The sequence below is a fragment of the Salvelinus alpinus genome, chromosome 10 (genome assembly GCF_045679555.1).
Source record: "Salvelinus alpinus chromosome 10, SLU_Salpinus.1, whole genome shotgun sequence".
NCBI classification, from domain to species: Eukaryota; Metazoa; Chordata; class Actinopteri; order Salmoniformes; family Salmonidae; genus Salvelinus; species Salvelinus alpinus.
The window spans coordinates 70844783-70870184 of NC_092095.1; the positions used below are offsets into that span (position 1 = coordinate 70844783).

The 25402-nt window shown below is 46.5% G+C and overlaps 1 protein-coding gene across 7 annotated transcripts in view; it reads right to left on the reverse strand.

The window, feature by feature from the left end:
- Positions 1–25402, reverse strand: part of vps8 (VPS8 subunit of CORVET complex) — a 97420-nt gene that overhangs the window by 7618 nt on the left and 64400 nt on the right. For 5 of the 7 annotated variants that reach the window (XM_071330845.1, XM_071330849.1, XM_071330844.1 and 2 more), the window contains 5 exons: positions 20509–20589; positions 15996–16165; positions 13608–13773; positions 12895–12936; positions 1411–1491 (listed from right to left, as the gene is read on the reverse strand). In XM_071330845.1, coding sequence (XP_071186946.1) covers positions 1411–1491; positions 12895–12936; positions 13608–13773; positions 15996–16165; positions 20509–20589 — 540 coding nt within the window. The other 2 variants (XM_071330850.1, XM_071330851.1) reach the window with 2 other exon arrangements.

Below are 25402 nucleotides of genomic sequence, written 5' to 3' on the forward strand. Positions count from 1 at the left end.
GAGGGAAAATAGGGAGAGGGAGGGAGGAGAGGAGGGATCAGGAGAGGGAGGGAGGAGAGGAGGGATCAGGAGAGGGAGGGAGGAGAGGAGGGATCAGGAGAGGGAGGGAGGAGAGGAGGGATCAGGAGAGGGAGGGAGGAGAGGAGGGATCAGGAGAGGGAGGGAGGAGAGGAGGGATCAGGAGAGGGAGGGAGGAGAGGAGGGATCCGGAGAGGGAGGGAGGAGAGGAGGGATCAGGAGAGGGAGGGAGGAGAGGAGGGATCAGGAGAGGGAGGGAGGAGAGGAGGGATCAGGAGAGGGAGGGAGGAGAGGAGTGATCAGGAGAGGGAGGGAGGAGAGGAGGGATAAGGAGAGGGAGGGAGGAGAGGAGTGATCAGGAGAGGGAGGGAGGAGAGGAGTGATCAGGAGAGGGAGGGAGGAAAGGAGTGGAGAGGGAGGGAGGAGAGGAGTGGAGAGGGAGGGAAGAGAGGGAGGAGAGGAGTGGGAGGGAAGGAGAGGGAGAGAAGAGAGGAGAGGAATGGAGGGATACGGAAAGAGGGAGGAGAGGAGTGGAGGGATAAGGAGAGGAAGGGAGGAGAGAGACATTTCCCCTGAACAGAACAGAAGGATGGTAGAGGAAGAGAGGAGAGAAGGAGGAAGGATATTTCCCCTGAACAGAACAGAAGGATGGTAGAGGAAGAGAGGAGAGAAGGGAGGAGGATATTTCCCCTGAACAGAACAGAAGGATGGTAGAGGAAGAGAGGTAGTAGATCATTCTCTCCAACAGTACTGTCCTCTCTGTCAGAGGAGGAAACAAGTGATCACAGAGTTAAATGGTCTCCCTCGCTCTCTCTCTGCCTCTCTCTCTCGGCCTGTCTGTCCGTCTCTCTGCCTGCCTGCCTGCCTGCCTGCCTGTCTGTCTCTCTGCCTGCCTGCCTGTCTGTCTCTCTGCCTGCCTGCCTGTCTGTCTCTCTGCCTGCCTGCCTGTCTGTCTCTCTGCCTGCCTGCCTGTCTGTCTCTCTGCCTGCCTGCCTGTCTGTCTGTCTCTCTGCCTGCCTGCCTGTCTGTCTGTCTCTCTGCCTGCCTGCCTGTCTGTCTCTCTGCCTGCATGCCTGTCTGTCTCTCTGCCTGCCTGCCTGTCTATCTCTCTGCCTGCCTGCCTGTCTATCTCTCTGCCTGCCTGCCTGTCTGTCTCTCTGCCTGCCTGCCTGTCTGTCTCTCTGCCTGCCTGTCTGTCTCTCTGCCTGCCTGTCTCTCTCCATCATTATTCAAAGTCCAGTCAGCTATAGGAAGTATTGATGCTAGCTAATCCTTTAGTCTATCCACTTACTGACAGTGACGCCTTCCATGTTTCAATGCAGAAAGAAAAATAAAATGAGAGGCGAGGCGAGAGAGGAGACAGAGAAACCCAGAAAGGAGTAGCAGACCTACCCTGGAAGGTCCTCTGTAGAGACATCGTAGCTGGTCCCAGGACTGACTCTGCTGGGGGTCCAATGTGGTCTCAGCAAACACCTACAACACATCAGCATGGATCAGCCACAACACATCAGCATGGATCAGCCACAACACATCAGCCTGGATCAGCCACATCAGCATGGATCAGCCACAACACATCAGCATGGATCAGCCACAACACATCAGCCTGGATCAGCCACAACACATCAGCCTGGATCAGCCACAACACATCAGCCTGGATCAGCCACAACACATCAACATGGATCAGCCACAACACAACACATCAGCATGGATCAGCCACAACACATCAGAATGGATCAGCCACAACACATCACAGCAACATGGATCAGCCACAACACATCAACATGGATCAGCCACAACACAGCAACATGGATCAGCCACAACACATCAGCATGGATCAGCCACAACACATCAGCATGGATCAGCCACAACACATCAGCATGGATCAGCCACAACACATCACAGCAACATGGAACAGCCACAACACATCAACATGGATCAGCCACAACACATCAACATGGATCAGCCACAACACATCAACATGGATCAGCCACAACACAGCAACATGGATCAGCCACAACACATCAGCATGGATCAGCCACAACACATCAGCATGGATCAGCCACAACACATCAGCATGGATCAGCCACAACACATCAGCATGGATCAGCCACAACACAGCAACATGGATCAGCCACAACACATCACAGCAACATGGATCAGCCACAACACAGCAACATGGATCAGCCACAACACAGCAACATGGATCAGCCACAACACAACACAGCAACATGGATCAGCCACAACACAACACAGCAACATGGATCAGCCACAACACAGCAACATGGATCAGCCACAGACGTTGGCTGATTGGTTATATGGTTGATTTAAGGGTTGTGAAATGTATAAGAACAGGGTAGAGTTCAGCTCTACATGAATTATCCCCCACAGAATGAAATAAAACACTCATCTATTAAACGTCTTATATGGGATCTCTGGTATCTCTATAGGACACTATCCCCGTCTCTCGTCTCTAGGACACTATCCCCGTCTCTCGACTCTAGGACACTATCCCCGTCTCTCGACTCTAGGACACTATCCCCGTCTCTCGTCTCTAGGACACTATCCCCGTCTCTCGTCTCTAGGACACTATCCCCGTCTCTCGTCTCTAGGACACTATCCCCGTCTCTCGTCTCTAGGACACTATCCCAGTCTCTCGTCTCTAGGACACTATCCCCGTCTCTCGTCTCTAGGACACTATCCCCGTCTCTCGTCTCTAGGACACTATCCCCGTCTCTCGTCTCTAGGACACTATCCCAGTCTCTCGTCTCTAGGACACTATCCCAGTCTCTCGTCTCTAGGACACTATGCCCGTCTCTCGTCTCTAGGACACTATCCCCGTCTCTCGTCTCTAGGACACTATCCCCGTCTCTCGGACACTATCCCCGTCTCTCGTCTCTAGGACACTATTATCCACGTCCCTCATCTCTAGGACACTATCCCCGTCTCTCGTCTCTAGGACACTATCCCCGTCTCTCGTCTCTAGGACACTATCCCCGTCTCTCGTCTCTAGGACACTATCCCCGTCTCTCGTCTCTAGGACACTATCCCCGTCTCTCGTCTCTAGGACACTATCCCAGTCTCTCGTCTCTAGGGCACTATCCCAGTCTCTCGTCTCTAGGACACTATCCCCGTCTCTCGTCTCTAGGACACTATCCCCGTCTCTCGTCTCTAGGACACTATCCCCGTCTCTCGTCTCTAGGACACTATCCCCGTCTCTCGTCTCTAGGACACTATCCCCGTCTCTCGTCTCTAGGACACTATCCCAGTCTCTCGTCTCTAGGACACTATCCCCGTCTCTCGTCTCTAGGACACTATCCCCGTCTCTCGTCTCTAGGACACTATCCCCGTCTCTCGTCTCTAGGACACTATCCCAGTCTCTCGTCTCTAGGACACTATCCCAGTCTCTCGTCTCTAGGACACTATCCCCGTCTCTCGTCTCTAGGACACTATCCCCGTCTCTCGTCTCTAGGACACTATCCCCGTCTCTCGGACACTATCCCCGTCTCTCGTCTCTAGGACACTATTATCCACGTCCCTCATCTCTAGGACACTATCCCCGTCTCTCGTCTCTAGGACACTATCCCCGTCTCTCATCTCTAGGACACTATCCCCGTCTCTCGTCTCTAGGACACTATTATCCACGTCCCTCATCTCTAGGACACTATCCCCGTCTCTCGACTCTAGGACACTATCCCCGTCTCTCGTCTCTAGGACACTATCCCCGTCTCTCGTCTCTAGGACACTATCCCCGTCTCTCGTCTCTAGGACACTATCCCCGTCTCTCGTCTCTAGGACACTATCCCCGTCTCTAGGACACTATCCCCGTCTCTCGTCTCTAGGACACTATCCCCGTCTCTCGTCTCTAGGACACTATCCCAGTCTCTCGTCTCTAGGACACTATCCCAGTCTCTCGTCTCTAGGACACTATCCCAGTCTCTCGTCTCTAGGACACTATCCCCGTCTCTCGTCTCTAGGACACTATCCCCGTCTCTCGGACACTATCCCCGTCTCTCGTCTCTAGGACACTATTATCCACGTCCCTCATCTCTAGGACACTATCCCCGTCTCTCGTCTCTAGGACACTATCCCCGTCTCTCGTCTCTAGGACACTATTATCCACGTCCCTCATCTCTAGGACACTATTATCCACGTCCCTCATCTCTAGGACACTATTATCCACGTCCCTCATCTCTAGGACACTATTATCCACGTCCCTCATCTCTAGGACACTATCCCGTCTCTCGTCTCTAGGACACTATCCCCGTCTCTCGTCTCTAGGACACTATCCCCGTCTCTCGTCTCTAGGACACTATTATCCACGTCCCTCATCTCTAGGACACTATCCCCGTCTCTCGTCTCTAGGACACTATCCCCGTCTCTCGTCTCTAGGACACTATCCCCGTCTCTCGTCTCTAGGACACTATCCCCGTCCCTCATCTCTAGGACACTATCCACATGTCTCATCTCTAGGACACTATCCACGTCTCATCTCTAGGACACTATCCACATGTCTCATCTCTAGGACACTATTATCCACGGCCCTCATCTCTAGGACACTATCCCCGTCTCTCGTCTCTAGGACACTATCCACATGTCTCATCTCTAGGACACTATCCCCGTCTCTCGTCTCTAGGACACTATCCACGTCTCTCGGACACTATGCACGTCTCTCATGTCTAGGACACTATTATCAACGTCCCTCATCTCTAGGACACTTTTCACATCTTTCATCTCTAGGACACTATCCACATCTCTCAGACACTATCCACATCTCCAGGACACTATCCACATCTCCAGGACACTATCCACATCTCCAGGACACTATCCACGTCTCCAGGACACTATCCACGTCTCCAGGACACTATCCACGTCTCCAGGACACTATCCACGTCTCCAGGACACTGTCCACGTCTCCAGGACACTATCCACGTCTCCAGGACATCATCCACGTCTCCAGGACACCATCCACGTCTCCAGGACACCATCCACATCTCCAGGACACTATCCACATCTCCAGGACACTATCCACATCTCCAGGACACTATCCACATCTCTCGGACACTATAGAAGCTCCAAAGACTTCCACTGTTGACAGGCTTCAATTAACCAAAAAATAACAGAATAAAACAATAATTGTTTCCACGGCCCTCTGGTGATTTGGATCTTTTTAATAACTGTAAAATGCCAGCGCCTGAGGAAAAACCCATCAAACGTGACCTGCATGAAGATTGGCTGAACGGCAACGAGGAACAAGAGAAAGATAATCTGGTTTGAAAAGTCAGAGTTATTTAAGATAAATGCAGGGTAGAAGTGACATTTACAACGTTGACTGGAGGCTAAACAGATGTGTGTGTTCGTGTTGTCTGATTGGTGAGATGACATTTTCAAACGCTGACAGAGAGAGATAGAGAGATGTGAGGGATTCTGGGACGGTGAACAGCAAAGCACTGATAGTGTGATGGATCAGAAAGTGTTAATTTCCCTTGACTTAGTCTGTATGTTGTTGTGTTACAGCCTGAATTCTAAATGGATTACATTGATTTGTTCTCTCTCACCCATCTACACACAATACACCATGAATTTATTTTGATTTTTAAAATACAGAAAATTAATTTATATAAGTATTCACACCTGGGTCAATACTTTGTAAAAGCACCTTTGGTGGCGATTGCAGCTTTGAGTCGTTTTGGGGAAGTCTGGATCAGCTTTGAGTCGTTTTGGGGATGTCTGGATCAGCTTTGAGTCGTTTTGGGGAAGTCTGGATCAGCTTTGAGTCGTTTTGGGGAAGTCTGGATCAGCTTTGAGTCATTTTGGGGAAGTCTGGATCAGCTTTGAGTCGTTTTGGGGAAGTCTGGATCAGCTTTGAGTCATTTTGGGGAAGTCTGGATCAGCTTTGAGTTGTTTTGGGGAAGTCTGGATCAGCTTTGAGTCGTTTTGGGGAAGTCTGGATCAGCTTTGAGTCGTTTTGGGGAAGTCTGGATCAGCTTTGAGTCGTTTTGGGGAAGTCTGGATCAGCTTTGAGTCGTCTTGGGGAAGTCTGGATCAGCTTTGAGTCATCTTGGGGAAGTCTGGATCAGCTTTGAGTCATCTTGGGGAAGTCTGGATCAGCTTTGAGTCATCTTGGGGAAGTCTGGATCAGCTTTGAGTCATCTTGGGGAAGTCTGGATCAGCTTTGAGTCATCTTGGGGAAGTCTGGATCAGCTTTGAGTCATCTTGGGGAAGTCTGGATCAGCTTTGAGTCATTTTGGGGAAGTCTGGATCAGCTTTGAGTCATCTTGGGGAAGTCTCAAGCTCTGTTAAGTTAGATGGAAAGCGGCGGTGAACAGCAATCTTCAAGTCTTTCCACAAGTTCTCAATGGGCTTCAAGTCTGGGCTTCTGCTGGGCCACTCAAGGACTTTCAATGTGATTCAAGTCTGGGCTTTGGCTGGGCCACTCAAGGACTTTCACATTCTAGTTCTGAAGTCATTCCAGTGTTGCTATGGCTGTATGCTTGGGGTCATTGTCCTGTTGGAACGGAAATCTTCGCCCCAATCCAAGGTTGTTTGCACTGTGAAGCAGGTTCTCATCAAGGATTTGCCTGTATTTGGCTCCATTCATTGTTCCCTCTATCCTTACCAGTCTCCCAGTCCCTGCCGCTGAAAAGCATCCCCATAGTATGATGCTGCCACCACCATGCTTCACGGTAGGGATGATGTGAGACGAGTGATGAGCTGTGCCTGGTTCTCTCCAGACATAGCGCTTTGCATTCAGACCAAAGAGTTCAATTTCAGTCTGATCAGACCACCGAACCTTTTGCCTCATGCTCTGTCTTTCACAGTCCTTTTTGCAAACTCCAGGTGTGCTGTCATGTGCCTCTTTCTCAGGAGTGGCTTCCGTCTGGCCACTCTCCCATAAAGCCCAGATTGGAAAGGTTCTGTAGAGACTGTTGTCATTCTGGCAGGTTCTCCCAACTCAGCCAAGGAACGCTGTAGTAATGTCAGAGTGTTCATTGGGTTTTTGGTCACCTCCCTGACCATGGTCCTTCTTGTCCGGTTGCTCAGTTTGGTCGGACGGCCAGCTCTAGGCAGAGTCTTGCTTCCATTCAGCCACAAGAGCATTATTGAAGACGGGCACTGATGTTGGGGCGATAAGGTCTGGTTCGCAGCTTGGCATTCCAATTCATCCTAAAGGTGTTTGATGGGGTTGAGGTCAGGGCTCTGTGCAGGCCAGTCAAGTTCTTCCACACCGATCGCGACGAACCATTTCTATATGGACCTTGCTTTGTGCACAGGGCCACAGAAATCCATTTCATGAAGCTCCCGACGAACAGTTCTTGTGCTGACGTTGCTTCCAGAGGCAGTTTGGACTCGGTAGTGAGTGTTGCAACCGAGGACAGACAATTTTTATGCGCTACGCGCTTCAGCCTGTGCTCCTAGACATTTCCACTTCACAATAACAGAACTTACAGTAGACCGGGACAGCTCTAGGTGGGGAGAAATTTGACAAACTGACTATATAGTGGATCTGATTCATCACAGTTCTATCCGTGAGATCTAGGGACAGTTCCTCCAGTTCCTCTGACTTCATGGTATAGTTCCTGCACTGTCAACTCCTTATATAGAGACAGGTGTGTGTCTTTCTAAATCATGTCCAAACAATTGAATTGGTCCCAGGTGGACTCCAATCAAGGCTGATCAAAGGAAATTGGATCCACCTGAGCTCAATGTGGAGTGACAAAACAAAGGGTTAGAATACTTATGTAAATTAGATATTTATGTATTGCATTTTCAACAAATTAGCTAAAATGTCAATTTAATCCATTTGGAATTCAGGCTGTAACGCGACATGATGTGGAATAAGGGGTGTGAATACTTTCTGCAGGCACTGGATTTCTCTGTGGTTGTGTATGTGTTAATATTCTATTTTCAATGTTTTAGTTTGTATGTCATAGTTACAGCGAATGAGTGTGTGTAGGCTTGTTTGTGTATGGTGTGTGTATGCTGTGTCTATGCTGTGTGTATGCATGGTGTGTGTATGCATGGTGTGTGTGTATGCATGGTGTGTGTATGCATGGTGTGTGTATGCATGGTGTGTGTATGCTGTGTGTGTGTATGCTGTGTGTGTGTATGCTGTGTGTGTGTATGCTGTGTGTATGTATGTGTGTATGCTGTATGTGTGTATGCTGTGTGTGTGTATGCTGTGTGTGTGTATGCTGTGTGTGTGGTGTGTCTATGCTGTGTCTATGCTGTGTCTATGCTGTGTGTATGCTGTGTCTATGCTGTGTCTATGCTGTGTCTATGCTGTGTGTATGCATGGTGTATGCATGGTGTATGCATGGTGTATGCATGGTGTATGCATGGTGTATGCATGGTGTATGCATGGTGTATGCATGGTGTGTGTATGCTATGTGTGTATGCTGTGTGTGTATGCTGTGTGTGTATGCTGTGTGTGTATGCTGTGTGTGTATGCTGTGTGTATGCTGTGTGTATGTATGCTGTGTGTATGCTGTATGTGTGTATGCTGTGTGTGTGTGTGGTGTGTCTATGCTGTGTCTATGCTGTGTCTATGCTGTGTCTATGCTGTGTCTATGCTGTGTCTATGCTGTGTCTATGCTGGGTGTATGCATGGTGTGTGTATGCTGTGTGTGTATGCTGTGTGTGTATGCTGTGTGTGTATGCTGTGTGTGTATGCTGTGTGTGTGTATGCTGTGTGTGTGTATGCTGTGTGTGTGTATGCTGTGTCTATGCTGTGTCTATGCTGTGTCTATGCTGTGTCTATGCTGTGTCTATGCTGTGTCTATGCTGTGTGTATGCATGGTGTATACACACGTGGTCTGAGCCACACGTGGTCCCGTGTGGCTCAGTTGGTAGAGCATGGCGCTTGCAACGCCAGGGTTGTGGGTTCATTCCCCACGGGGGGACCAGGATGAATATGTATGAACTTTCCAATTTGTAAGTCGCTCTGGATAAGAGCGTCTGCTAAATGACTTAAATGTAAATGTAAATGTGTATGCATGGTGTATGCATGGTGTGTGTATGCTGTGTGTGTATGCTGTGTGTGTATGCTGTGTGTGTGTATGCTGTGTGTGTGTATGCTGTGTGTGTGTATGCTGTGTGTGTGTGGTGTGTGTGTTTGCCGTGTGTATGCCGTGTGTGTGTATGGTGTGTGTATGGTGTATGCTGTGTGTATGCCGTGTGTGTGTATGGTGTGTGTATGGTGTGTGTATGGTGTGTGTATGGTGTGTGTATGGTGTGTGTATGGTGTGTGTATGGTGTGTGTATGCTGTGTGTATGTTGTGTGTATGTTGTGTGTATGCTGTGTGTATGCTGTGTGTATGCTGTGTCTATGCTGTGTGTATGCTGTGTGTATGCTGTGTGTATGCTGTGTGTATGCTGTGTGTATGCTGTGTGTATGCTGTGTGTATGCTGTGTGTATGCTGTGTGTATGCTGTGTGTATGCTGTGTGTATGCTGTGTGTATGCTGTGTGTATGCTGTGTGTATGGTGTGTGTGAGGGTCTTGCTGTGGTGGTAACCTGATTAAAATGAGTCATGGTGGATTAACAGGTTATGACCGAGAGCCTGCTGGACGTCACTGTCATAATTACCACCCGGCACCACAGATAGTCTGCGTCCCAAATGGATGCTCCCGATTACCTATAGAGTGCAGTATGTTTGTCGTGCACTACGTAGGGAACATGGTCGATTTGGGACACAGACAGAGTCAATAACATCCAGCTATCTAGTGTCACATAACAGTCATCTTCACAAGGCCACCACAGTCTGGACAACAGAGAGAAAATAACTAACAGATAAACAGTGAGAGAATTCAATTGAGAGAGTAAGAGAGACGAGCGACTAAGAAAGAGAGAGAGAGAGAGAGAGAGAGAGAGAGAGAGACGAGCGACTAAGAAAGAGAGAGAGAGAGAGAGAGAGAGAGAGAGAGAGAGAGAGAGAGACGAGCGACTAAGAAAGAGAGAGAGAGAGAGAGAGAGAGAGAGAGAGAGAGAGAGAGAGTAAGAGATGCTGTGTCTATGCTGTGTGTGTATGCTGTGTGTATGTATGCTGTGTGTATACTGTGTGTATGCTGTATGTGTGTATGCTGTGTGTGTGTATGCTGTGTGTGTGGTGTGTCTATGCTGTGTCTATGCTGTGTCTATGCTGTGTCTATGCTGTGTCTATGCTGGGTGTATGCATGGTGTGTGTATGCTGTGTGTGTATGCTGTGTGTGTATGCTGTGTGTGTATGCTGTGTGTGTATGCTGTGTGTGTGTATGCTGTGTGTGTGTATGCTGTGTCTATGCTGTGTCTATGCTGTGTCTATGCTGTGTCTATGCTGTGTCTATGCATGGTGTATGCATGGTGTATGCATGGTGTATGCATGGTGTGTGTATGCTGTGTGTGTATGCTGTGTGTGTGTGCTGTGTGTGTGTATGCTGTGTGTGTGTGTATGCTGTGTGTGTGTATGCTGTGTGTGTGTATGCTGTGTGTGTGTGGTGTGTGTGTTTGCCGTGTGTATGCCGTGTGTGTGTATGGTGTGTGTATGGTGTATGCTGTGTGTATGCCGTGTGTATGCCGTGTGTGTGTATGGTGTGTGTATGGTGTGTGTATGGTGTATGCTGTGTGTATGCTGTGTGTGAGGGTCTTGCTGTGGTGGTAACCTGATTAAAATGAGTCATGGTGGATTAACAGGTTATGACCGAGAGCCTGCTGGACGTCACTGTCATAATTACCACCCGGCACCACAGATAGTCTGCGTCCCAAATGGATGCTCCCGATTACCTATAGAGTGCAGTATGTTTGTCGTGCACTACGTAGGGAACATGGTCGATTTGGGACACAGACAGAGTCAATAACATCCAGCTATCTAGTGTCACATAACAGTCATCTTCACAAGGCCACCACAGTCTGGACAACAGAGAGAAAATAACTAACAGATAAACAGTGAGAGAATTCAATTGAGAGAGTAAGAGAGACGAGCGACTAAGAAAGAGAGAGAGAGAGAGAGAGAGAGAGAGACGAGCGACTAAGAAAGAGAGAGAGAGAGAGAGAGAGAGAGAGAGAGAGAGAGAGAGTAAGAGAGACGAGCGACTAAGAAAGAGAGAGAGAGAGACGAGCGACTAAGAAAGAGAGAGAGAGTAAGAGAGACGAGCGACTAAGAGAGAGAGACGAGCGACTAAGAAAGAGAGAGAGAGAGAGAGAGAGAGAGAGAGAGAGAGAGAGAGAGAGAAAGAGACGAGCGACTAAGAAAGCAAGAGAGAGCGATGAGAGAGCGAGAGAAAGTGAGAGAGAAAGCATAGGGGAGAGAGAGAAGTGATTGAGTGTTTCCAGAACCTTCATTAAACTCAGCCACTCAGAGAGAGCGCGAGCGAGAGAGAGAGAGTGTTTCCAGAACCTTCATTAAACTCAGCCGCTCAGTGTTTGGATATTTATTTACTAGACAACTAATTTGAATAAACCAATTACACGCCATTCAGATGGCAGAATGGTCTGCTACAGTCAGACACACAGCTAGCTGGAGAAAACACCACCACTAATCACTGTTCTGTATTTTCTCCTGGAGGGAAGGGCTGTTGATATAGACTAAGTAGGTGAAAGACAGAAATAGAGTGTGAGAGAGAGACTAAGAGAAAGAGCAAGAGGGGAAGAGAGAGAGAGAGTAAGCCAGAGAGAGAGAGAGAAAAAGGAGAGAGCGAGAGAGAGAGGAGAGAGAAATTAGAGAGTAAGCCAGAGAGAGAGAGTAAGCCAGAGAGAGAGAGAAAAAGGAGAGAGTGAGAGAGAGAAAGGAGAGAGTAAGCCAGAGAGAGAGAGAGAGAGAGAGAGAGAGAGAGAGAGAGAGAGAAGAGAGAAAGGAGAGTAAGCCAGAGATAGAGATTTTTGTATTGTTTATTTCACTTTTGTTTATTACCTACTTCACTTGCTAAAGGCAATGTAAACATGTTTCCCATGCCAATAAAACCCTTAAATTGAATTTGAATTGAGAGAAATAGACACAGACAGACAGACAGACAGACAGAGACAGAGACAGAGACAGACAGACAGACAGGATGCTCCTATGAGAGGCTGTCTGGATGCTCCTATGAGAGGCTGTCTGGATGCTCCTATGAGAGGCTGTCTGGATGCTCCTATGAGAGGCTGTCTGGATGCTCCTATGAGAGGCTGTCTGGATGCTCCTATGAGAGGCTGTCTGGATGCTCCTATGAGAGGCTGTCTGGATGCTCCTATGAGAGGCTGTCTGGATGCTCCTATGAGAGGCTGTCTGGCTGCTCCTATGAGAGGCTGTCTGGATGCTCCTATGAGAGGCTGTCTGGATGCTCCTATGAGAGGCTGTCTGGATGCTCCTATGAGAGGCTGTCTGGATGCTCCTATGAGAGGCTGTCTGGATGCTCCTATGAGAGGCTGTCTGGATGCTCCTATGAGAGGCTGTCTGGCTGCTCCTATGAGAGGCTGTCTGGCTGCTCCTATGAGAGGCTGTCTGGATGCTCCTATGAGAGGCTGTCTGGATGCTCCTATGAGAGGCTGTCTGGATGCTCCTATGAGAGGCTGTCTGGATGCTCCTATGAGAGGCTGTCTGGATGCTCCTATGAGAGGCTGTCTGGATGCTCCTATGAGAGGCTGTCTGGATGCTCCTATGAGAGGCTGTCTGGATGCTCCTATGAGAGGCTGTCTGGATGCTCCTATGAGAGGCTGTCTGGATGCTCCTATGAGAGGCTGTCTGGATGCTCCTATGAGAGGCTGTCTGGATGCTCCTATGAGAGGCTGTCTGGATGCTCCTATGAGAGGCTGTCTGGATGCTCCTATGAGAGGCTGTCTGGATGCTCCTATGAGAGGCTGTCTGGATGCTCCTATGAGAGGCTGTCTGGATGCTCCTATGAGAGGCTACCCCCCAACATGCCTCACCTTTCTCCCTTCTTCCCCTGCTTCCCTGGACGTCACTTTGGTCTGAAACAACAAGAGACGTGTCCATCAGGAAACAGAATGAAGTGACAGACAGATGGAGGAAGAGAGAGCTGTGTGTGTTGCTTCTCTAAAGGTTACTCTCCCCTCCCCTTCCCCTCCCCCTCTCAACTTGCTCTCCCCCTCCTCACTCAACTCTCTCCCCCTCCCCCATCGACTCTCTCTGCCTCTCCCCCACCCTACTCTCTCTGTCATATTACAAATGTCATGTTATGTATATATACAGTGTTGTAACAATGTACAAATGGTTAAAGTACAAAAGGGAAAATAAATAAGCAGAAATATGGGTTGTATTTACAATGGTGTTTGTTCTTCACTGGTTGCCCTTTTCTTGTGGCAACAGGTCACAAATCTTGCTGCTGTGATGGCACACTGTGGTATTTCACCCAGTAGATATGGGAGTTTATCAAAATCGGGTTTGTTTTCAAATTCTTTGTGGATCTGTGTAATCTGAGGGAAATATGTGTCTCTAATATGGTCATACATTTGGCAGGAGGTTAGGAAGTGCAGCTCAGTTTCCACCTCATTTTGTGGACAGTGTGCACATAGCCTGTCTCTCCTCCCCCTCTCACGAGCAGCTACTATAAAATAACACACAACCAACCAACCCCATTAACAGGTCAGAGGTCATACTCTGTGTGATGTCACTGACTGACCTGTGCGAGGGAGGTGGTCCGCCCCCTCCCGGTCTCCGTGGTGACCCCGCCCCTCCCTCTCTGTGAGGAGAGACACTTGTAGCAGCTCCAGACCTGCAGCAGCCTGGGCTCCGCGTGGCCACTCCCCTTCCGCTGCAGACACTGGCAGTGGTACAGATGGCCGCAGCTACAACACACACACACACACACACACACACACACACACACACACACACACACACACAGTGTTAACAGCATTACCGTGTGTAGAGACTCCACTACAGCATCAGCCTGGGAAATGTTCAGTGAGGTGACAGGTTCAGAACATTGTACTGTAAACAGATCTGACACCGTTCATCCTCTATCAGAACATTGTACTGTAACCAGATCTGACACCAATCATCCTCTATCAGAACACTGTACTGTAACCAGATCTGACACCATTCATCCTCTATCAGAACATTGTACTGTAAACAGATCTGACACCGTTCATCCTCTATCAGAACACTGTACTGTAAACAGATCTGACACCATTCATCCTCTATCAGAACATTGTACTGTAAACAGATCTGACACCGTTCATCCTCTATCAGAACATTGTACTGTAAACAGATCTGACACCGTTCATCCTCTATCAGAACATTGTACTGTAACCAGATCTGACACCGTTCATCCTCTATCAGAACATTGTACTGTAACCAGATCTGACACCAATCATCCTCTATCAGAACATTGTACTGTAACCAGATCTGACACCAATCATCCTCTATCAGAACATTGTACTGTAACCAGATCTGACACCGTTCATCCTCTATCAGAACATTGTACTGTAACCAGATCTGACACCAATCATCCTCTATCAGAACATTGTACTGTAACCAGATCTGACACCGTTCATCCTCTATCAGAACATTGTACTGTAACCAGATCTGACACCATTCATCCTCTATCAGAACATTGTACTGTAACCAGATCTGACACCGTTCATCCTCCATCAGAACATTGTACTGTAAACAGATCTGACACCATTCATCCTCTATCAGAACACTGTACTGTAACCAGATCTGACACCGTTCATCCTCTATCAGAACACTGTACTGTAAACAGATCTGACACCGTTCATCCTCTATCAGAACATTGTACTGTAACCAGATCTGACACCATTCATCCTCTATCAGAACATTGTACTGTAACCAGATCTGACACCGTTCATCCTCTATCAGAACACTGTACTGTAACCAGATCTGACACCGTTCATCCTCTATCAGAACATTGTACTGTAACCAGATCTGACACCATTCATCCTCTATCAGAACACTGTACTGTAACCAGATCTGACACCATTCATCCTCTATCAGAACATTGTACTGTAAACAGATCTGACACCATTCATCCTCTATCAGAACACTGTACTGTAACCAGATCTGACACCGTTCATCCTCTATCAGAACACTGTACTGTAACCAGATCTGACACCATTCATCCTCTATCAGAACACTGTACTGTAACCAGATCTGACACCATTCATCCTCTATCAGAACATTGTACTGTAAACAGATCTGACACCATTCATCCTCTATCAGAACATTGTACTGTAAACAGATCTGACACCATTCATCCTCTATCAGAACACTGTACTGTAAACAGATCTGACACCATTCATCCTCTATCAGAACACTGTACTGTAAACAGATCTGACACCATTCATCCTCTATCAGAACACTGTACTGTAACCATATCTGACACCGTTCATCCTCTATCAGAACATTGTACTGTAACCAGATCTGACACCATTCATCCTCTATCAGAACACTGTACTGTAACCAGATCTGACACCATTCATCCTCTATCAGAACATTGTACTGTAAACAGATCTGACACCATTCATCCTCTATCAGAACACTGTACTGTAACCAGATCTGACACCGTTCATCCTCTATCAGAACACTGTACTGTAACCAGATCTGACACCATTCATCCTCTATCAGAACACTGTACTGTAACCAGATCTGACACCATTCATCCTCTATCAGAACATTGTACTGTAAACAGATCTGACACCATTCATCCTCTATCAGAACATTGTACTGTAAACAGATCTGACACCATTCATCCTCTATCAGAACACTGTACTGTAAACAGATCTGACACCATTCATCCTCTATCAGAACACTGTACTGTAAACAGATCTGACACCATTCATCCTCTATCAGAACACTGTACTGTAAACAGATCTGACACCATTCATCCTCTATCAGAACACTGTACTGTAAACAGATCTGACACCATTCATCCTCTATCAGAACACTGTACTGTAACCAGATCTGACACCATTCATCCTCTATCAGAACATGCCAGTCAGAAGCGGTTGTAGAGAACACATGTGGATGTGAATGTTGTGGTGATGACCTGAATATGATGATTTCATCTGGGCTGTCCTGGCGTCTCTTGTACTGCTGCAGACAGATGTTACAGTGGTCCTGCCGGGGGTGGAGCCCCCTGCTGACCGCCGCTCGCAGGTGAGACAGGGACCAGTGGAGGTCATGGTTCAACAGACTGGTGGTCGTCTCCAGTAACGTCTGGGGGGAGGGAATTATTTCATTTATTGTATCCTGACCCCAGATCAGTTTGTGCTCTGGACAAATGTTTGAAAGAGACCGGCTGGATTTACTGTTTTCTTCCCCTGGAAAATAATTTAACAGAATCACAGTCATCCTCTCTCCTCTCTCAACATGTTAAATAGTACTGTACAACCCACCAGTCAATCCTCTCTACTCTCTCAGCATGTTAAATAGTACTGTACAACCCACCAGTCATCCTCTCTCCTCTCTCAACATGTTAAATAGTACTGTACAATCCACCAGTCATCCTCTCTACTCTCTCAGCATGTTAAATAGTACTGTACAACCCACCAGTCATCCTCTCTACTCTCTCAGCATGTTAAATAGTACTGTACAACCCACCAGTCATCCTCTCTACTCTCTCAGCATGTTAAATAGTACTGTACAACCCACCAGTCATCCTCTCTACTCTCTCAGCATGTTAAATAGTACTGTACAACCCACCAGTCATCCTCTCTCCTCACTCAGCATGTTAAATAGTACTGTACAACCCACCAGCCATCCTCTCTCCTCTCTCAACATGTTAAATAGTACTGTACAACCCACCAGTCATCCTCTCTCCTCTCTCAGCATGTTAAATAGTACTGTACAACCCACCAGTCATCCTCTCTCCTCTCTCAGCATGTTAAATAGTACTGTACAACCCACCAGTCATCCTCTCTCCTCTCTCAACATGTTAAATAGTACTGTACAACCCACCAGTCATCCTCTCTACTCTCTCAGCATGTTAAATAGTACTGTACAACCCACCAGTCATCCTCTCTACTCTCTCAGCATGTTAAATAGTACTGTACAACCCACCAGTCATCCTCTCTCAACATGTTAAATAGTACTGTACAACCCACCAGTCATCCTCTCTACTCTCTCAGCATGTTAAATAGTACTGTACAACCCACCAGTCATCCTCTCTCCTCTCTCAGCATGTTAAATAGTACTGTACAACCCACCAGTCATCCTCTCTCAACATGTTAAATAGTACTGTACAACCCACCAGTCATCCTCTCTCCTCTCTCAGCATGTTAAATAGTACTGTACAACCCACCAGTCATCCTCTCTCAACATGTTAAATAGTACTGTACAACCCACCAGTCATCCTCTCTCCTCTCTCAGCATGTTAAATAGTACTGTACAACCCACCAGTCATCCTCTCTCCTCTCTCAGCATGTTAAATAGTACTGGAGGCCTCAGGGAGGGAGAGAGGAAGCCTGCCACAGTACCACTCTAGTTCACACAGCTCTATTTCACTGCCATGTGAGAGGCAATGCTGAGAGCTATTCCCTTATCCTCCTATGGACTGTCCTGTCATTTCTCAATGTCGGAGGAAAGGAAGGGAAGGTGGGAGGAAAGACAGAGGATAGGAGGGAGAGAGGAGAGGAAAGAGAGGAGAGGGAGAGGAAAGAGAGAGGAGAGAGAGGAAAGAGAGGAGAGGAGGGAGAGGAAAGAGAGAGAAGAGAGGAGGGAGAAGAAAAGGACGAGAGGAAAGAGTAATAGAGAGAGAGAAGAGAGCAGGGGAGAGAGTAGAGAGAGGAGGGAGAGAAAGAGAAGGGAGAGAGGAGAGAGGAGAGGAGAGAGATGAGGGAGAGAGGAGAGAGAGATGAGGGAGAGAGGAGAGAGAGAGAGGAGGGAGAGAGGAGAGAGAGATGAAGGAGAGAGGAGGGAGAGGTCTACATGCCAAATGGCACGCTTGTCCCTATGTACTGTAGTGAACTACTTTTCACTCGTGCACTATAAAGGGAATAGGGTGCCATATGGGACTCCAGAAGAGGAGAGATATGGGGGAAAGTATCTTTAGCCTCCGAGGGAAAGTCAGGCATTTCATCCCTCTGTGAATTCAACCAGTTCTGCCTGAGTGAGCTGGAGAGAAACATGTGCTACTTGTTTCACACCGTTACATCAGCTCTCTGGCAGACTGTGTGTGTGTGTGTGTGTGTGTGTGTGTGTGTGTGTGTGTGTGTGTGTGTGTGTGTGTGTGTGTGTGTGTGTGTATCTGAACAACCGTACATCTGTACAGTACCAGTCAAAGATTTGGACACACCTCCTCATTCAAGGGTTTTTCTTTATTTTTACTATTTTCTACATTGTAGAATAATAGTGAAGACATCAAAACTTTGAAATAACACATATGGAATCATGTAGTAACCAAAAAAGTGTTAAACAAATCAAAATATATTTTATATTTGAGATTCTTCAAAGTAGCCACCCTTTGCCTTGATGACAGCTTTGCACTCTGTGTGTGTATCTACACTACTGTTCAACAGTTTGGGGTCACTCAGAAATGTCCTTGTTTTTGAAAGAAAAGCACATATTTGGTCCATTAAAATAACATCAAATTGATCAGAAATACAGTGTAGACATTGTTAATGTTGTAAATGACTATTGTAGCTGGAAACTGCTGATTTTTAATGGAATATATACATAGGCATACAGAGGCCCAGTTATCAGCAACCATCACTCCTGTGTTCCAATGGCACGTTGTATTAGCTAATCCAAGTTTATAATTTTAAAAGGCTAATTGATCATTAGAAAACCCTTTTGCAATTATGTTAGCACAGCTGAAAACTGTTGTCCTGATTAAAGAAGCAATCAAACTGTCCTTCTTTAGACTAGTTGAGTATCTGGAGCCACAGCATTTGTGGGTTCGATGACAGGCTCTTTCAAAAACATTTCACCAAACTGTTGAACGGTCGTGTAGATGTGTGTGCTAAGACTGAGCTACAGCAACCCTGGCTTGTCTCCAGGAGAGACTGCACTGCACCGGAGTACAGACACACACACACACAGTACACACCCACACTACCTACACGCACACAATACACTAAATAACCTGACATATACAATAACATGGGACAGAGGGGCTGAGCAATCTGGAGCCTTAACGAGTGTTAATTAATATATGCTCCATCTGGGCAGGACACACACTATCAACAGTGAGTCTGACGCGCGCACACACACACACACACACACACACACAACCTTGTCTGAGCAGGATACAGACTAATCAACACTGAGTGTGAGTAGAGAGGCGTCTGGAAACACACTGCGTAATTAACACCAAGCCCCACTAGAGTTTAGCTTCAGTAGTTGCTCTCTCTCTCACACACACACCCTTCTGTAAATTAACAACACACACACACACCCTTCTGTAAGTTAAAACTTGTTATGGCTGCAATCCCGTTAACGGGATAAGTGTCATCAACAACCGCTGAACAGCATAGCGCTACATTCAATAAATATTACTAAAAAAATGTATATTCATGAAATCACAAGTGCAATATAGGAAAACACAGCTTAGCCTTTTGTTAATCCCCCTGTCGTGTCAGATTTTGAAATTATGCTTTACAGCGAAAGCAATCCAAGCGTTTGTGTAAGTTTATCGATCGCTCGACAAAACATTAAGTACACTTAGCATCACGTAGCTCGGTCACGAAAATCAGAAAAGCAATCAAATTAATCGTTTACCTTTGATGATCTTCGGATGTTTTCACTCACGAGACTCCCAGTTAGACAACAGATGTTCCTTTTGTTCCATAAAGATTATTTTTATATCCAAAATACCTCCGTTTGTTTGGCTCGTTATGATCAGAAATCCACAGGAAAGAGCGGTCACGACAACGCAGACAAATTCCAAATAGTTTCCACAAGGTCCACAGAAACATGTCAAACGGTTTTTAATAATCAATCCTCAGGTTGTTTTTAAAATATATAATCGATAATATATCAACCGCAAATGTCTTTCACAGTGGGAGAGGGAAAAACAATGGCTGGCCAAACTCTGTTGCGCGAGCAAAACTCATGTGACCACTTGACGAGATGTTATCGTTCTGGCTCATTTTTCAAAATAAAAGCCTGAAACTATGTCTGAAGACTGTTGACACCTTGAGGAAGCGATAGGAAAATGAATCTGGTTCATATCCCTTTGAATCCAGCAAAGGGAGGCTATGGAACATGGAGTTTTCAAAATAGAAGACACTTCCTGTTTGGATTTTCCTCAGGGTTTCGCCTGCAATATCAGTTCTGTTATACTCACAGACAATATTTTGACAGTTTTGGAAACTTTAGAGTGTTTTCTATCCAATACTAATAATAATATGCATATATTAGCAACTGAGACTGAGGAGCTGGCCCTTTACAATGGGCACCTTTTCATCCAAGCTACTCAATACTGCCCCTGCAGCCATAAGAAGTTAACACACACACACACACCCTTCTGTAAGTTAACAACACACACACACCCTTCTGTAAGTTAACTACACACACACCCTTCTGTAAGTTAACACACACACACACACACAGTTAGTTACCTGTTCATAGTTGAAGGTCTCCAGCATACCCAGAATAAGGCCTTGTATCTCAGCCAGCTTTCCTTTACCATACACAGGGTCCTGAGAGAGGAAGTGAGAGAGACCTTTACCATTTTACCATACACAGTGTACTGAGAGAGAGACACAGAGAGAGACACACAGAGAGAGAGAGACACAGAAAGAGAGACACATAGAGACACAGAAACAGAGAGAGAGAGAGACAGAGAGACCTTTACCATACACAGGGTCCTGAGAGAGAGAGAGAGAGAGAGAGAGAGAGACCTTTACCATACACAGGGTACTGAGACACAGAGAGAGAGTCATTGAGTAGGGATTGTGTTGCTGTTAGTCTCTGTGAGATACCGTTGCCCACCAAGGGACACACCACATGACCACTTTACCTCCCACCAGCGCACACACACAGCATGACTAACACACACTTAACATAAGGAAAGAGAATAGGAACACACACACACAGCATGACTAACACACACTTAACATAAGGAAAGAGAATAGGAACACACACACAGCATGACTAACACACACTTAACATAAGGAAAGAGAATAGGAACACACACACACAGCATGACTAACACACACTTAACATAAGGAAAGAGAATAGGAACACACACACACAGCATGACTAACACACACTTAACATAAGGAAAGAGAATAGGAACACACACACACACACACACAGCATGACTAACACACACTTAACATAAGGAAAGAGAATAGGAACACACACACACACACACAGCATGACTAACACACACTTAACATAAGGAAAGAGAATAGGAACACACACACACACACACACACACACAGCAGGCCATGGTTGTGGAGGTACAGAGTGGTCCTCCGCGAGGAGGTTAGCGGTCCTCCGCGAGGAGATTAGCGGTCCTCCGCGAGGAGGTTAGCGGTCCTCCGCGAGGAGGTTAGCGGTCCTCCGCGAGGAAGTTAGCGGTCCTCCGCGAGGAGGGTTAGCGGTCCTCCGTGAGGTGTTAGCGGTCCTCCGTGAGGAGGTTAGCGGTCCAGCGGTCCTCCGTGAGGAGGTTAGCGGTCCTCCGTGAGGAGGTTAGCGGTCCTCCGTGAGGAGTGTGTCGGATGAATCAGAATTAGTTGGGTAACATAGATAAATAAGATGTTTTATTTGCATAATATGCTGATGTGATATACTTGTCATTAGAATGTATCCTTTTGGATGTTGGCAGTTGCACTTTTCCCTCAGCTGGGGCTCAGTCACCTGGGGCCCAGAGAGGGGAGAGGTCAGGCTTGTCTTTCACATGTCCCTGGTGCTATGCAGAATATCAGAAAGGGAAGAGGACAGAATGGAACATTGTCTTCATATGTGAATGTGTCTTTACCTATTCTTAAACCATGTGAAGGGATGGCGTGATTAATGGGGAACCAATTACTTGTCTCCACAATGTCTGTGCGCAAGTCACTCCCTCCTTTGGCATTGGGGGGAGCTGTATGGCAGTGTCTGGAACCATTGTATGTCCTCTCTGATGTTGCACTTATCCTGGGATAGTGTATGACCTAGAGCAGGGGTGTCAAACTCATTTTCACCGAGGGCCACATCAGCATAATGGCTGTCCTCAAAGGGCCAGATGTAACTTATAAATGTAATCCAATGTGATGTAAAATAAATGTAACTCCTCCTTAATGTTAAATAACTCATTATTTATTATAACTTATTCAAGTGACAATTACAGTTGCATAGAAAATATATGTTTGCTTGTAGCTCTAACATAAATCCTTTTAAATTTTGTCAGCTTATGAAAACCCACATAACTCCATTAATGAAGGATCAAACTGTCCAAGTGAATAAAGAAAAATAACATAAAACTGAGCTGCAAAGAATTTTACAAAAGGCTGCACACAGCCTTGCACCCAACTGATGGTTTGATGACAACAATTTGTCTGCATACACACATAAACCTGCAAACATTAAATAATTACTACAGCAGCTACACATAAATAATATGTAATCAACTAAAAATACCAAAATAAAGGTTGACTCAGTTCACAACTATATTGGTCAAGTTTTTCGGTTAGTCTTTGATGAAGAGATGCTGCCTGTCCTTGAACACACCAAGTGGATTCTCTCTCTACTATCGATTGATCATGTTCTGAAAATGATAAACACAAAACAAAATGCAAGCACAATCATTAAATTGCACACAGTTTAACTGTTCTTCTTCTTGGTTGAATTACATTTTATTATATTTTAATTAAGTTTTAAAAAAAATGCTTGCCTGTGTGTTTTCTGACCAGATGTCTGACACCGTTTTCCCGTTACCAGTGTGTCAATGTCTGGTTTTAGGTCCTGTGCTGAGGAAATGCGTAGAACAGCATGGAGGTTGTCATCCGTGAGGCGTGATCTGTGCTTGTTTTTGTTCAGATTCATTATGGAAAAAAACTGTTCGCACAGATAGGTGCTCCCAAACATGGACAGAACACGGGCAGCATGAAGTCGAAGCTGTGGCATCAAACCAGGAGGCAGCAGACGGTAAAAGTCCTGGATTGTAGCATCCTGAAACTTTGCCCTCAGGCCACTGTCGCTTTGAAGCTCAATTAGCTCCATCTGAAGGTGTTGGGGTGCAGTGCAGACATCGGTGGTGAAAGGATTGGCAAAGATGTCAAAGCCAGACTGTTGTGCTCTGAAGTCAGAGAAGCGCCGATCAAACTCAGTCTTTAACCAGCTCAGTTTGGTAGCCAACTGAGCACATGAAAAAGTCTCGGGAAATGAGGCTGACATGCTCTGACAAACAGGAAAGTGAACAAGATTGTCCTGTTTCACTTGCCACATCCATAAGTCCAATTTACGCTGGAAAGCCGTGATCGTGTCGGACATCTGCGTGATGACTTGTTTGCGTCCCTGCAGCTTCTGATTCAGCTGGGCGAGATGGTCGGTTATGTCACACAACACAGCAAAGTCACACATCCACTTTGGATCTGATAGTTCAGACATGAGTTTTCCTTTACTCTGCATAAAAAGAGCAATGTCTTTCCTGAGCTCGAAAAATCGCTTGAGGACTTTGCTCCTACTCAGCCACCGCACTTCTGTATGGTACAGCACATCCCGTGTTCCGAGCCCATCTCCAGCAAAAACTGCTGGAACTGACAGTGATTCAGGCCACGCGCCCGAATGAAGTTCACTGTTTTCATGACTGTGGTCACAATGTCCTCCATCCCCAGCACCTTCCCACACAAAGTTTCTTGATGGATAATGCAATGATACGTTATCAAAGGCGTGTGACAGTTCATTTTTTGCATTTTCCCCTTCATTAGTCCAACCAAGCCCACTTTTCCTCCACACATTGCCGGTGCACCGTCTGTAGTTAATCTTACCAAGTTTTCCCACTGCAATGCATTTTTACTTACGGACTTCTCTACCCCATCAAAAATGTTCTGTCCCGTCGTGGTCCCATGCATTGCAGCCACATCCAACAGCTCCTCAGTGATAGAGAGGTCCGACTTTACGCCTCTAATAAAAATTGATAACTGCGCTGTGTCCGTGTTATCTGTGCATTCATCAACAGCTAATGAAAAAGCTGTGTAGCTGCGTGTCTCCTCGGCCAGCTGTGTTGTAAGATTTTCTGCTAGTTCCTTCACTCGGTCGGCGATGGTGTTTCTTGATAAACTGACATTTTTAAAAGTCTGTAACTGGTCGGGACACACCTGCTCACAGACCTTCAGCATGCACTGCTTCAAAAACGCTCCCTCTGAAAAAGACTTGGAAGCGTGGGCGATTTCTTCAGCCACAATGAAGCTAGCTTTCACCGCGGCCTCGTTTTTGGCTGTGGATTTCATGAACAAACTCTGCTGCGACCGCAGTTTGCCTTTTAATTCTTGGGCAATTTGTTGCTTTTCTTGAAGGCTAGCTTTAGCGTACTTAGCTCCGTGTTTGGTGTCAAAATGTCGACGCAGATTGTACTCTTTGACAACCGACACCGCCTCGTAACACAAAAGACATACCGGTCTTTCTCCTTGAAGCACAAACAAGTATTCGCCTTCCCATCTTTCTTGAAACAGTCTTCCGTCTGCATCAACTTTTCTCTTTCTGGACATTTTGGGATCATTATTTATATCTCAATTCCACTCGTTGGCATGGACACTGCCGTGGCTAGCGTAGTCGAAAGGCATTGTGGGAATGTAGTTTTTGGTCAAAGCACGCTCTTAATTTATTTTTTGGTATTTATTTTTAGACACTCAAAACTTTTAAGCTCTCGCGGGCCACATAAAATGACCTGGCGGGCCACATCTGGCCCGCGGGCCTTGAGTTTGACTCATGTGACCTAGAGGCTCACTCCCCTCAGTGAGCTTGTCCAGGAGTAGGGTCAAGAGGGGGTTTTACTTGAGATGGAGTATCTAGAGTTGACACTTGAGTTATGCCTTGGATGAGCTAATGTTTTTGTACTATGAAGTACCAGGAACGAGATTAGAACCTCGTTTTAGAGACCAAATTGAGCAATAATATATAGCGAATGCTATCTGGCTAAGGGATACTCCTTTCTCAAGTAAAAGTCCCTTTGTGAAGAGTTCCTAAGATCTGTGGTTCGTCATGTAAGTTGAGAGGGGTGTATCTTGGCTATAAAAGATCTTTGTATTTTTCTGTAGTCACTCTCAATGGTTCATTATAGATAGTGAATTGTTGAAAGTCAAAGGGCTATTGTAAAGCTCATATTATAAAAGATGTAGTTTAAGTATAACTCTGACTGGTGTGTGAAGTTTGTCTCTCTCTCCTCATTTGGTAATACAGGAAAATGCCACCACAGGAGGTTAGTGGTCCTCCGTGAGGTTAGCGGTCCTCCGTGAGGTTAGCGGTCCTCCGTGAGGTTAGCGGTCCTCCGTGAGGTTAGCGGTCCTCCGTGAGGAGGCAACACTA